Source organism: Cavia porcellus, unplaced genomic scaffold (assembly GCF_034190915.1).
Source record: "Cavia porcellus strain 051 isolate PalLab524CR breed Dunkin Hartley unplaced genomic scaffold, mCavPor4.1 scaffold_3, whole genome shotgun sequence".
NCBI classification, from domain to species: Eukaryota; Metazoa; Chordata; class Mammalia; order Rodentia; family Caviidae; genus Cavia; species Cavia porcellus.
Window position 1 is genome coordinate 39,372,096 of NW_026947486.1, and position 14,548 is coordinate 39,386,643.

At 37.9% G+C, this 14,548-nt stretch overlaps 1 protein-coding gene and 1 non-coding gene across 6 annotated transcripts in view; both read right to left on the minus strand.

Annotated features, from left to right (window-relative positions):
- Nucleotides 1-14,548, minus strand: part of Phka1 (phosphorylase kinase regulatory subunit alpha 1) — a 174,842-nt gene that overhangs the window by 68,139 nt on the left and 92,155 nt on the right. For all 5 annotated transcript variants that reach the window (XM_063246086.1, XM_063246087.1, XM_003470985.5 and 2 more), the window contains exons 14-16: nucleotides 5,056-5,190; nucleotides 3,224-3,333; nucleotides 990-1,134 (exon numbers count right to left, since the gene is read on the minus strand). In XM_063246086.1, the coding sequence (XP_063102156.1) occupies nucleotides 990-1,134; nucleotides 3,224-3,333; nucleotides 5,056-5,190 (390 nt within the window). The remainder of the gene's footprint in view (nucleotides 1-989; nucleotides 1,135-3,223; nucleotides 3,334-5,055; nucleotides 5,191-14,548) is intronic.
- Nucleotides 2,310-2,446, minus strand: LOC111757169 (small nucleolar RNA SNORA2/SNORA34 family). The gene has a single exon (XR_002791534.1). It is a non-coding gene; the product is annotated as a small nucleolar RNA SNORA2/SNORA34 family (small nucleolar RNA).

Consider the following 14,548-nt stretch of genomic DNA (forward strand, 5'->3'; position numbering starts at 1 on the left):
AAACTATCCTACCTCCCCAAATACTGCATTTCTAAAGTGCTTTTGAAATGTGACCCAAAAGCCTAACAGTTTGTCTGGATTTTTGAGTGATTTATAAGGTATTCGTTTTTAATGAAAAAGAACTCTAAATACATTGGCAGTACAAACAAACTTTTGGAAAGAACACCAGAGACTTAAAAAAAAGTAGTGGCTTTGGTATTGGCTCTAGTCCTCCAGAACCCAGGAGAATAATAAAGCCTTTCACCCAGTTTCAAGTAAGTGATGTCAAAACCAAACAAAACAAAAACAAAAACCCCCAGCTTTTGATGCTCAAAAATAAGGTTTTGGTGATAATTTTGGAATGCACTTAAATCAGTATTGTAAACTGGGAACACAGAGAATTTAGTATGAATGCTCTTAGAACTATGTGCTCTGAATCTAAAGCTGTGAAAAGTTGTGTATCTAAATGAAGTTGAATTTTTGCAAAAACAAACAAACAAAAAAACAGAAAAGGCCTTTTTACTTTTTCCCTGCTGGATTTTATTGCTTTACTTAGAGTTTGGAAGGAGAAGCCTGGGAATTTATCTATAAAACCTTGAATGAAATAGATGCAGAATGTAGCACTGTGAATAGTTTCCATAAATTGACTTAGAAACATAGAGTAGCCTTCAACCAACTTAATGTCTTGCTACATTTTTTAAAATTATGGCTCTCAAACTATTTGAAATATTATTGTGTTTGCTTATTTCATTCATATTGTTTGTCTTTGCCTTCTAAAACATAACTCCATAAGAGCAGAGACCTCATCTGCCTCACACACCCCATATGTCTCTAGTGCTTAGGAAAATGCCAGGCACAAGAGAGAAGCTAAAAAGTACTTCTGAAAGAAGAAATCATGAAAAGTAACTCTCCACTAACTGTAGGCTGTTGAAGGACTAAACATCTGACTTATTGAAAAAATACTCTCATGAGTATTTTTCACTCATACACTGGCCTCATATTGCCCTTACCAAGCATGGAGTGTGAGATGGGGAAGGTGATGGTGGGCTGGCCTGTCATCCTCCAGCGGCTGCAGAGGTAGGAGAGATCTGTCCTAAGCATTTCCACTATCATCTTATTGTCCAGAGCGAGGTAGAACTGTTGCTGGTCTATGAACTGAGAAAAAGAAAAAAAAAAATTCAGAACAATTTGTTCTCATAATTAGCAAATAATGTTTAAAAACTTACATATTCACAAAAGTATGTAAGCTGTCACACAGGCAGTGATGCTCACAAGTTTAATGATTAATACTTCCTGAAGTATGTCATGGTCAAATAATACCTGTAACAATAGTTCCTGTCACTTTTGGTTTTTTTTTCTTTTTTCTTTTTCTTTTAAAGGTGGTAAAATTAAACAACAAAAGAGAACAAAATAGGACATACGAAAGCAAAGTAAGAGATATAAATTTCAAAGCTAGATGACCTGAGATCTTCACTGTCTATCATATTGTCTCTTGTTTTCTTCCAAATAGTTGTCCATGTCTTTGTAAACAGAGAATTCATATAAAACAACATAGTATAAAACTGATCCGAACAGAATGAGGAAGCCGATTTAGGTATTCAAAACGAGACAATAGGGAAGTCACTAATGGCTGTCACAGAGTCTCTTGTTCTCTTCAAAACAGCTGTTCATATTTTCACATATATTGAAGTTCAACAAAACAACAGAGACAGGGGGGTGGGGTTGCTTGGTTTCCCAGCACTCCAGGTCCCAGCATGGTATGGGTCCCAGTAAACACCAGTAGCTCCCATCCTGGGCCACTGGAACCTGCCATACCCACAGCCACTCATGGAGGGGTGGAGAGGTTGCCTGGCCTCCCAGTGCTCCAAGTCCCAGCATGGCGTGGGTTCCAGTAAACGCTGGTGACTCCCATTCTGGGCTGCCACAGCCTGCCATGATTACAGCTGCTCATGGAGGGGGGAGGGATTGCTTGGTTTCCCAGTGCTCCAGGTCCCAGCATAGCATGGGTTCCAGTAAATGCCAGAGGCTCCCATCCTGGGCCACCGGAGCCTGCCACGCTCATAGTCGCTCACCAGGGGAGGAGGGGTTGCTTGGTTTCCCAGCACTCCAGGTCCCAGCATGGCACAGGTCCCAGTAAATGCTGGTGGCTCCCATCCTGGGCTGCCAGAGCCTGCCATGTTCACAGCTGCTCACCAGGGAAGGGAGGGCTTGGTTGGTTTCCCAGTGCCCCAGGTCCCAGCATGACTTGGGTCCCAGTAAACATTGGTGGCTCTTGTCCGTTGCAGCCTACCACACTCACAGACACTCACCATGGGGGAGAGGTTACCTCAAGCTGTTTCTTCGTAACGAATTGACCATTTCACTGCCCAAGTTCTGAAATGACCAACAGACCATAGAAAGACACCTCTTTAGACTCCTGCTTGAAGCCAATAGCATCAGGAAGGTGTCAGCCTTGATTCAGGGCCAGTTCCTGTCACTTTTGAAGTGTGACATAGTTTATAAAATCTTTTCAGCACAAAATTTTATTTAATTCTATAATCCACCCAGTGAAGAAAAAATAAGGCTAAGAGACAGATACTATGTAGAATGGCAGAATCATATGGTTATCAAATGACAAAGTCGGAAACATAGTCTAGGATCCATTCTCTTTTGTCTATAGCTACCTCAGCTCTGTGATTTCAGATGTAAATTTGAAAATTAGAAGGATAAGGTTCCTTTCCAAAACAATAGTTTCTTCTCCACCATACACGTATAAGCAGGCTTGCTATTGTAATATAGCTAACATCAGGCTAACCAGATGCATACTCACAGCTCAATAGTACTAACATTTTGTCAAGAAGAGATATTTAAGATTTCTATGCACAGAAAAAGGCTCTTTTCTAGAGGAAACCTATAATTTAGTAGCTGAATAAAAAGGCTGTATTTTACTTTATAAAGGGTACATGCTGTCGGTTTAACTTTTAAAAGTTAGAGAAACTTTGTAAGTATTCTAACATTTATAAAATCTTTAGTCACAGTTTCTGCAGTATCCAAAATTATACATGGTACCCACAATCACATGACATAACTGCTACAGTTCAATTCAGTTCAACTCAAAATATTTACTGAGCAACTTAATATATAAAAGCCCTCCACCCATGAAACTCTTTGACCCTTGTCCAAATTTCAGTAAATGCTTTGTATCTGCTGTGTGTTTCTCTTATTTTCATTCATTTCAATGCACGTTATAGCTTATTTCACCCACCTGTGGGGTGAAAGTAAAGATAGTTTTCCGAATATCATACAATTTTGAAGTTCCAAGAACTCCCATGAGTCTATATGGCCGTCCACTGAGTTTCATTCTACTGTTGCATCCTAAGACAGAATTGAGAATTGGTCAAGATATTTTTAGTACAAAAACTAAAGTAGCAAACATGTTTTATATTCAGACATACACTAAATCAGTACCTCCTGCAATGAGAAAATGGTTTATTTATTCACACACATTTTTCTTGTGTGATGATAATACACGAATTGCTTTGAAAGTCCTCCCAAATACATATTAAATATGCCTTCATGTTAGTACTCACAGAACTCCTACTTTTAAGTTTTCACTAAATGTCTTCCTTGAGTATTTTCCCTTGATTTATCCTAAGTGTTATTTTATCAAATATGCTCTTTTTGTAGATTTGCTCTCTGTTAGGGGGCCAGAACCAGAGAACCATCAGTGCCTTGTCATATTCCAGGATCTACTCAATAAAGCACATATTTTACCTGAGTCTCATATCAAAATTAGGATTATTCTCTGCTCCTTTTTTTTGCTTATTTTTATTAGAGTAAAAAACACATAAAATAAAACTATTTTGATAGTGTAAGCATACAGTGCCATGATTTTAAATATATTTAAATATGTTCACATCATCGTGTAAACATCACCGTATATCTTTAGTGTATGAATCTTTTCCTCCCTGGTCAAGTTGATTCTTGAGTATTTTAGTTTTTTAGATGTTATTATAAATGGAAATGCTTTTTTAATTTCCTTTTTGGATTTAGTGTTAATGCTTAGAAATGCAACTGACTTGTGTGACAAAAGAATGTTAGTAAATAATTTGCAAAACAGAAAATGACTTATTTATGAAAATAAGTTTATCTACTATGTAGTTAAAAATTTGGAGAAATTATGGCAATATGAGTCTAAAACTAAGGCATAGGAAGCTATTTACCAAAATATGAGGTTAATCACCTATTTTTATGTTTCAAAAGACAGTTGCAAAGTGTTCTCTTCATAACAAAATTTTCCTAAAAACAAGTGTTATCTTATAAAAGCTTATTAAAAGCAAATATTCTAAAATACTCTGTGGGGTGGGGGTATTGCAAGTGATTTTTACTGTTTTTTTGTGCTTTTCTCTATTTTCCAGTTCTGTGCAGTCAATATGTATGTATCAATTGCTAATCAGATAACATACTGTTATGATTTAGATATAGAATATCCCCCAAAAGCCTTATGTGTTCAGAGGTGGGGCTTCTGGAAGATGATTAGATCATAGGGTGCTATATTCATTAATAGATTAAACCACTGATGAGTTCACAACTGAACATCTATTAGGAGGTAGAGCAGGGAAGTAAGAGGTAGGTCACTAGGGGGGTGGACCTGGAAGAGTTTCTCCCCCTCCCAGGCTCTTCCCCTCTCTCCTTGTTTTCTGGACACCAGATGTGCAACTAGTTCCTCACATGATAAGTTATAAAAACCCTAAAACAAGGTCCTTGACTATTATTCTACATAAAATTACTATATATCTGAAACAGAAATATAGGTTCTACAGAAGTGGGGGACATGTTAATTAAGTATACACTTGGCATAAAGATATAACATTGTCTGAAAACAGTCATGCTCCATGTACCAAAATTCATAAAACACACATAAGATTATCACTTCTGCTAAAAAAGACAGGCTTAGAAACTTGGATTCCAGAGACTCTAAATTCCTTTTCAGACTCAGTTTAATAACCAATCCAAGATCAGAACATAAAAAAATGGAAAGCAACCAGCCCATAACACACACTGCTATGATTCTCGCAGGTTGGCCAATTTCCTTACCTAGACTAGAATAAATGTGACTGAGAATACGAGCTGGTTGTACTCTGATGGGGTATACTTCAGCAATAGTCTCCACAAGAATTCCCTTGTCCTTCAAAATGGCCTTGATTTCTTCTGTTTCAGCTAGAATGGAAACTATAGGAAAGAAAGAGAATGAGGTCAACAAAAGCTTTTGTTTTAGTAAAACCCTAAAAATCTCTCAAAGCACATAATTTATTTTGGAGGAAAAGAAAAGAATGGATGAAATTAATAATTATTGAGGAACTGTGATGAAACAGGTATCAAGCTAAGTACTTAATACTATTATCTAAATAAAAATGTATTACATTATGCTTTTTGATTAAGTACCTATGTGTCCCTAGAGAATGGCACACTCTATCTGAGATTCCATGTTTAAATAGAAAAAAACATGTGTGTTTGAAAAACAGCTTTGGTAAAAGTTGATTCTGCTGTATGTTTTATATTGGTACACATAAGGTCAGGGCCAAGAATGCGAGAGTAATAAAGAACATACTAATTAGGCAAGAATTCTCCCATGGCTGGAAAATGACAGGGTGAATTGGGGATAAAGGTTTGGGTCATCAACATATACGAGGTATGACAGTTGTGGCACCTGGAAGAGGAGGGATTAGAGTAATAGAGATGACATTTATCTAGATTAAGAGCCTGCCAAACCTGGACTGCTCCAAGTTCTTCCATTTACATTTGTGACAGTGAAGTAGTAAGCCTATTCACAGGGAAAGAAACTAGGCCCTGATCCTTATTTTCATTTTCACCCTATAGGATGAATACTTGGCTGGGGACAACAAATCCAAGTGATGTTTCAACTAGTTTAACACTAAGCACAGAAGAAGACAATGATGCCCTTTGCTTCTGCTTCTCTAAGGCTGGTAGATGTGCTGCATTGGGTGTACAGGAAAAAAATAATATACCACTTCACTCTTTGTACCTTAGCATATCTTCTTTGTTGAGTTTTGAGGACAAAAGCCTAGTTAACAAAGAACTATTGTGCCTTTTATTCTTCTTCTATGTGTTTTTCTACCTTGGGTTTAATGCTAATGGGTTGCTGAGGTCTAGGCCAGGACATACAGAATATGGTGATTGCTGAGTCCTCATACATAACAACATCTCAATCACTTCTAAATGAAAAAGAAAAAGGTACAAGGTCAGTATTCAGAGGAAGAAAGATAATGACTGAGAACAGTTCAGAGAAATAAAATGGTCACCTATTCACTTATTAAAAAAAATCTATGAAGTACCCAAATGGATGGAGTACTATGTCAGTTGCTAGGAATACAGAGGTGGATAAAGTAGTTTCTCTCCCAAGGAACCCATCCTGTAAAGGAAGTGGCACACACGTGAACTAATTATAAAATAGCTTCATAAATAAATGGTTGTATACATAAAACATTATGAGACCACCCAGAAGTAACACCTATCTAGTGTGGAGTTGGGAGGGATGGTTCAGGAAAAGTGCTTTGAAAGAGTTAATGCCTGAGTTTGAAACAATAAGTTTGCAAGGAGAAAGAAGCAGATAGGAAGGGTATAGTCATTCAAGGTAGAGTTCAGAATGAATTTAAAGAATGAATACAAAGCAGACTGTGGTTATAGGACTGAGGGATCACATACACTTCAATATTTTCATATCATAAAGGAGTTTGCATAGTGGCCAATAAAGAAACATGGAAAGATAGACAGGGGTTATATTGTCATGGAAGGCAGATATGTCACCTTAAGGGTCTTGTATATTAGCTAGGCAATGAATTCTAAACTATATTCTATAAGCCTCAGTGTCATGATTTGTGTCTGTGTCCCTCAGGCCTCATGAGTTTGCATTGTGCATTTGTGATTGGTTCATTGTCTAGTGCTTGGAATCATGATGTCAGTGCTATACCCACATAGGGGTAGAGCCAGGATGTGATATAATGGCAGGAAGAAGGCATGTCTTGCTCTTTGCTGGTTCCTGCTTGCTGTTTGCAGCTGCCATGAACTGCAGCCCAGCCATGCCAGCCTGCCTTGGAGCCAACTGACTGTGGACTGAAACATCCAAAAACTGTAAGAAATAAACCTTTCCTTTCCCAACTTGGGCCTCAAGTATTTTGTCTCAGCAACGAATACAAAGTAACTAAGAATTTGCTACCAAGGAGTGAGGTTGTTTGCTGTGACTATACCTGAATGTGTTTTTCGAGAGGCTTTGGAAATGGCTTGTGGGCAGAGTTTGGAAAGGTTTGGATGTGTCACCTGGATGTGCAGAACTGGAGCACCATAGTCTGTTCTGTAGAGGAGATTCTGGTCAGAGCTCAGGAGACCAGAAGGCTGACAGAAAGCCTGATAGTAAAGACTAGGCTTGGGAGTTTTCTGCTGGGAAGAAGGACTGCATTGGTTGTTGGACTCCACATGATATGTGTTATGGCTTGGCAGAAAACTTTTCTGCATTTTGCTCCTGCCCAGAGACTTTGCCTGAGACTGAGACAAAGAGCAATGGTCTGATTATTCTTGAAAAAGAAGTTAAAAAGCAATCGAACCTTGAGGCTGTGGCATGGCTATTGTTGGGGGCTTTTAGCCAGCTTTATGTTGCAAATCAAGAGCAAAGAGTCCAGCAGGATAATTACAATGCTGTGAGTTTGTCCAGAAGGAAAATTCCAGGAAGGCTGTGGATTGTAAAGACAGAGTTGAGATTTTGATTGTTGAGGGGAAACAGAGAGATAAGAAAGATGGCCCTGGAACATCCCAGGAAGCGGGTCCCCACCCTTTGCAGCCTCACTGCAAAGGTGAAAGAATTTGCTCAGAGGAGAAGGCTGCAGAGCACCATGCTCCAGAATGGCGACAGAGGCCACATGAGGTTTCAGAATCATGACAACATAGAGAAGCTTTTCCTAACAATCAGGCAAACAGAGCCCTGCGGTCCAGGCAACTGACCCCTACAGCCAAGAGAGAGAAAAGCCTGGCTATTGCTTCAGCTAGCAGCAAACCTGGTGGCATCCACAAGGTGCTGATTTTAGGTGCAAGGATAATGCACAAATTCTGAGGGTAGGATGGCTTCCACCTCGATTGCAAAGGGCCTGGGAGGGCGAGCAGTGTGCCCCTGAGAGGGCAATTTCTGAAGATGTAAGGGTGAAGCCAAAGGTACAGTGGAGACCCCAGAAGTTCGAAAATCCAGGAAGGTGGATGATCCAAGGAAAGCTACAAAAAGCGAGCAGAGAGGATTTAAGAGAAAAGCTGTGAGAGTTAAAATCACCAGAAGTGCCGTGAGGGTGGAATCAACCAAGCCTTTTGGAGCTTACAACCAGTTTACTTCAGATGCTGAGCATGGAACTCTAGGAGTTAATGTTTGCCCTGCTGGATGTTAGACTTGCTTTGTTTCCAATGCTTTATATTCCCCTGTTTGTAACTTTTGGAATGGTAATGTTTATCTTGTGCCTTTGCATTTCAGAAATGTTTAACCTTGTTTAATTTGTACAGGGGATTACAGTTAAGAGTTTACCATAGATCTTGGAGGAGACTGGGACTTGGACTTTTCATCAATGCTGAAATTTAGGACTTTGGCAACTCTTGGAGGTGGACTCAATGCCTTTTGTATAAAGGATGTACATGAGTCCTGGGGGCCAGGGGTGGAATGTCACGGTCTGTGACATAAGTCTGTGTTCCCCAGGCCTCATGAGTTTACATTGTGCATTTGTGATTGGTTCATTGTCTAGTGCTTGGATTGATGATGTCAGTGCTATACTCATATAGGGGTAGAGCCAGGATGTGATGTAATGGCATGAAGAAGGTGTGTCTTGCTCTTTGCTGGTTCCTGCTTGCTGTTTGCAGCCACCATGAACTGTGGCCCAGCCATGCCTTGGAGCCAACTGAGTGTAGACTGAAACCTCCAAAAACTGTAAGAAATAAAACTTTCCTCTCCGAACTTTGGCATCAGGTATTTTGTCTCAGCAATGAGTAAAAAATAACTAAGATACTCAGGGTTCTGAAGGAGACAATATAGTTGGTAATAGGAATACAGGGGAATAAAGGACAATCACATGAAAAATATGGGGCTGCAGGAGTACAGTTGACCCAACCAACTCAGTTGTTTATGTTTTATAAAATATTTAGAAAATTATTCATTGCTTTTTGCGTGCTAGACACTTCCAGATCCTAGGGATATATAGACAGACATGACAAATCTTGCTGGAGGACTATATAGGAGTTAAATCTGATAAAGGTGAAGGTGAAAGTAAGGGAGAAATTATTCCAGACAAAAGAAATTGCATGGACAAAGGCTCAAGAGAACAAAGAACCAGGCAGATCTAAGTATTATTAAAAGTACTTCATAGAAGAGAAAAGGAGTATAAAGAAGTGGTAATGAGAAATAAAGTAGAAGACAAGGTTAGAGGTCAGATTATAAAGAGCCTTGTAAGTCATAATAAGGAAACTAGTGATGAGAAGCCCTTGCAAACTTGTAGTCAGAGAAACAGCATATCTGTGCTGCACTTTTAAGCATATATTTAGGTTTGTGATTAAAGAATAAGCTTTTCTTTATATATTTGGGCTACAAAAGTCAGAAAGTAAAGGATAATGAAGAAGAAAGAAGAGGAAGAGAAAAAGAAATTGATAGAGGGGCCAAATAAAAGCTATTTCTACAATGCAAGAGGAAGATGTTGATGACCTACACTAGGGTCATCATAGACAGGCTATAGATACTGTAGGAAACTGGATGGATTTCAGAATTACTTAGAAGGTTAGAATCTGTTAACTGGTTGAATGCAGGAAGATGAGAGAGAGAAAGAGAGACAGACAGACAGAGAGAGAGAGAGCCAGAGAGAGAGAGAGAGAGAGAGAGAGAGAGAGAGACAGAGAGAGAGAGAGAGAGAGACAGAGAGACAGACAGAGAGAGAGAGACAGAGACAGAGAGAGAGAGACAGAGAGACAGACACCTAGATGGAGAAAGATTCCTTGGTATTTATTTGTGTAACTGGTAGAGTGATAGTCATTTAATAATACAAACACATAGAAGGAGAAGCAGGCATGAGTGCTGATTAATGTTAGTGATGTTGAGTCTATGGTGCATGTAAAACATGCAAGTGGGGCTATCGTAAGGGAAGCAGCAATAAATTTAGGAGCCCATGACCATGCAAAGTGATGAAGCTGACCAAGGAGAATATATAGAGAACAGGATAAAAGGACCAAAAATACAGCCACGAGAAATACCAACATAAAAGGAATGGGCAGCTAAAGAAAAGCCTGTGGTTGCTTGGGGAATTGATGTCTTTATGTGATGCATTTTCTTTGTGACACTGGAGGTAAGGTCATATTCTGAAAGTGAAGGAAAAAGTAAGGAGGTGGAAAAAGGGAAAAGATCTGGAATAGAAGGAGGGTGAGAAACAGGAAAAATATTCAGAATAAGATAATCAGTGGTCTAAGGAAAGAATTCTCAGAAACACAAATACTTTTCAAAAATGTTTCCTTAGAACATGTTTGCAATACATAATGAATATATTCATGGTGGGGGATGTTGGTAGAAATACATGGTGCATTTTAATCTTTTTTTACTTCCTTTTTCTTTCTCCTCCCTTTCCTCACCTTCCATCTCTAGATCCTCTTCCTATCTGCAAAAAGGTCTACCTTTTCCATCTTTCCCCTCATCTATCTTCTATTTAACTCTCTAAATTGTTTATGCTTTGGGTTTCTTATGCAACAGAAACCATGTGATATTTAACCTACTGTGACTGATATAATTCTCTTAGTATTATGGTCTTAAGATCTTATTTTCAGAGAATTAGCCATGTTGGAACTTGGGACACCAACCAAGAAATCAATTAGCCAGCATTGCTGGTAAACCACACAAGTCTAGTGAGTTCCAGGGAGAGAAAAGTCAGATAGTGCCTCCTGTGAGCCTACCAGCATATGGGCTGAAAATCAAACACTGTGTCTACCCACCTCACCCTCTGTCATGGTTTATGTCTGTGTTCCCCAAGCCTCGTGAGTTTGAATTTGTTATTCATTCAGTGTCTAGTACTTGGATTGATGGTGTCAGTGCTCCATCCACAAAGGGGTGGAGTCAGGATGTGATGTAATGGCAGGAAGAAGGTGTGTTTTGCTCTGTGCTGGTTCCTGCTTGCTGTTTGCAGCTGCCATGAACTGCAGCCCAGCCATGCCTGCCTGCCTTGGAGCCAACTGAGTGTGGACTGAAACCTCCAAAAACTGTAAGAAATAAACCTTTCCTTTCCCAACTTGGGTATCAGGTATTTTGTCTCAGAGACAAAGTAAAAAGTAACTAAGACAGGAATTTGGTACCCAGGAGTGGGGTCGTTTGCTGTGACTATACCTGGCCATGTTTTTAAGAGGCTTTGGAAATGGCTTGTGGGTGGAGTTTGGAAAGGTTTGGACATGTCACCTGGATGCATAGAGCTAGAGCAGCTTAGGGTGTTCTTTCCTTTCCCAACTTGGGCATCAAGTATTTTGTCTCAGCAATGAAGTCAAAAGTAACTAAGACACCCTCTCACTCCCTGTAAGCAACCAGATGCTTCAGAGGACAGGTTGAGTTGATAGCAACTAAGATACACAAAGCAACGAAATGCTTGTATTGTTGTGTTGATTATAGAGGCTTGGGACCAGGGGTCTGAGCATCTCTTGGAAGGATGACAGTATGCAACACCACAAGTATGGGGGATTTCATGGTATCTTATCTTTGAAGTTCACTGTTTTGCTTTCTTCTGGTTAATTGTTTTGATTTATTCAATATTCTGTTTTTATTGGATTTGTTGTATTTTGTTTTTGGTTTGATTTTGGAATGGACAACTATTGTGAAGATAGCAAGATATACTATAATAGTTATTGTTGTTTTCCTAGTATCCTGCTTTGATGTTCTGTGCCAATTTTGCTGAATTGTTTTAAATGACTTTGTTTTGTTGGATTTTACTATCTTTAAAATTTAAAAAAAAATCTTATTTTCCTACAAGTGTCTTGAATTTATTCCTCTTTATGGCTGAGTAGTATTCCATGTTGCACATGTAGCTCACTTCCTTTTATCCACTCATCTGCTGATAGATGTATAGGTTGCATCTAAGTCTTATCTATTATAAATTGTACTGCTATAAACATGGATATGCATTCATCACTATAATATGATGTCTTTACTCTTTCAGGAATATACTCAAAATGGGTAAAGCTGAGTCAAATGGGATCTTTAGCTTTACGGTTTGGAGGAATCTCTATACTGATTTCCACAGTGGTTGCACTTTACTACCAATAATACAGAAAGTTTTCTTTTCTTCCACAACCTCACTAGCATTTTTTTTAGTGTATGATGACAGCCATTCTTCCCAGAGTAAGATAGAAATTCAGTGTTGTTTTGATTTGCATTTCTCTGATGGCCAAATATGCTAAAGCTTTTTTCATGTACTAACTGGCATTGTGAATTTCTGGTGAGAAATCTCTATTCATTTTGATTGATCATTTTTTATTGCGTTTTTAATGGGAGGGGTCTAACTTTTTTGAATTTTCTACATATTCTTGATATTAGTCTTCTGCTTAAGGAGTATCAAAGATTTTTTTCTCATTTTATAGGTTGTCTTTTCACTGTTGGTCATTTGCATTGCTATGTCAAAGCTTCTTCATTTGATATAACCCTATTTTTTGACTGCTGGTGTTATTTCCTGTGCATACAGGTTCTGTTCAGAAAGTTTTTGCCTATGCCTTGAAGACATCTTCAAGTGTTTTCCCTATTTTATCTTCCAACAGATTGCGTCTGTTTTAATAATTAGATCTTTTATTCCTTTTGGTTTTATTTTGGTGAGAAACATGAGTCAAGATTCACTCTTCTGAATGTGAATAACCAGTTTTCCCAGCACTGTGTGTTAAAGAGGCTGTTTTTCCAGTGTAAGGTTTTGGCCCTTTTTGTCAAAAGTCAGATGACTGAGCATGCCTGGAGTTGTTTCTGCATCCCATGTTCTGTTTCATTTGATCTTCATGTTTGTTTTTGTGCCAATGACATGCTGATTTTTATTATCACTGCACTTTTGTAGTGCAATTTGTAATCCAAGATTTTGACAAAGGTCACTAATAATGTAAGGAAGAACATTTTTCAGAAAATAAAAATAATTTGTGAAGACTGTAGAATAAGTGGAATATAAAGAAGCAGAAATTTATATGAGAAATTTAAAAACTGCATAGAATAACTAAAGGGAGATAAATCAATATACTAAAATAAAAACAGAGCAGGAAAACTTGAAGATTTCATGAAACAGTAGGTTTGTAGAAGAAGGTTGATGAAGAAGATAGGATCAAGCATCAGAGAAAGGACCTAGTCTTGAATAAAAGAATAAATAACTTTTACTGTGACTAGAGAAAATAAGGCTAGAATGGGTAGAATTGTTATGGTGAGGAGGACAGGGAAGTTTATGAAGATCAGAATATTAAGATGATCAGGCATGAACCTGAAGATCAATAGAATAGAGTAGAAGATACAACTACTACTACAAATACACTTAGTCATGTTATCTTTGATATGCTCATACCACCTTGTTTTGATATTGTCAGTGTTCTGGGCTCTTTGCTATTGTCGTTTATATGTCTTTTTCAATTTGTGTTTTTCTGGGAATTTGTTTTGTTTTGTTTTCTCTAATACAAAAAGGATAGGTATACATGTAGAGACTCATGCATACATAGAACTTCTAAAAAGTTTATGAGAATTGATAATATAATGCATGATGAAATGAACAGCTACTTTGAAGAAAAAGAGACACTAAGGTACCCAGTGCTGATTCCAAAGGGTTATGATGCAAAATCTAATAATACTATTATTCATTGTTCAGAGATATTTTAGTCTGTTGTGTTTTAATTTCAACATACATGAAGGTATGGACAGCTATTTTGAAGAGAATGAGAGACATCATGGCCGCCATTGTTGACTTCCTCATTGTCTGGTCTTGAAAACCTAACATGCCTTCATCATCCTTTTCTGGTCAGTTCTATAATATTTTGTTTTGTATGAACTCATTGTATGTGAAGATATGGACAACTATTTGGAAGAAAACAAGAGACAATATCATAGACAGTGAATATCTCTGGTTGTCTTGCTTTGAAATCTGTGTCTCTTATATTGTTATCTTATGATCTGTTTTGTTCTGTTTAATTTTGCCCTCTTTAAAAAAAAGAACTCTGCAGATATGAAAGAAAAGTGCAAAGTCATAGTCACTAGAGCTACATTTAACAATTTATCCTTCTTTACTGGATATAAATATGCACTGAAATTTTTGCATTGAAATTTTATATTTAACTTGTAAGATTTAAAATGTGTATTACGGGGCTGGGGGTTTAGCTCAGTGGCATAAGCACCTGCCTTGAAAGCAGGCAGTCGTGAGTTCGATCCCCGGTACCGATAAAAAGGAAAAAGACAAATAAAATAATATAAAATAAAATAAAATGTGTATTACATATATATATATATATATATATACATATATATATATATAAATTTAAATGTCTGTATAAAAAAAGATGATCAGGCATA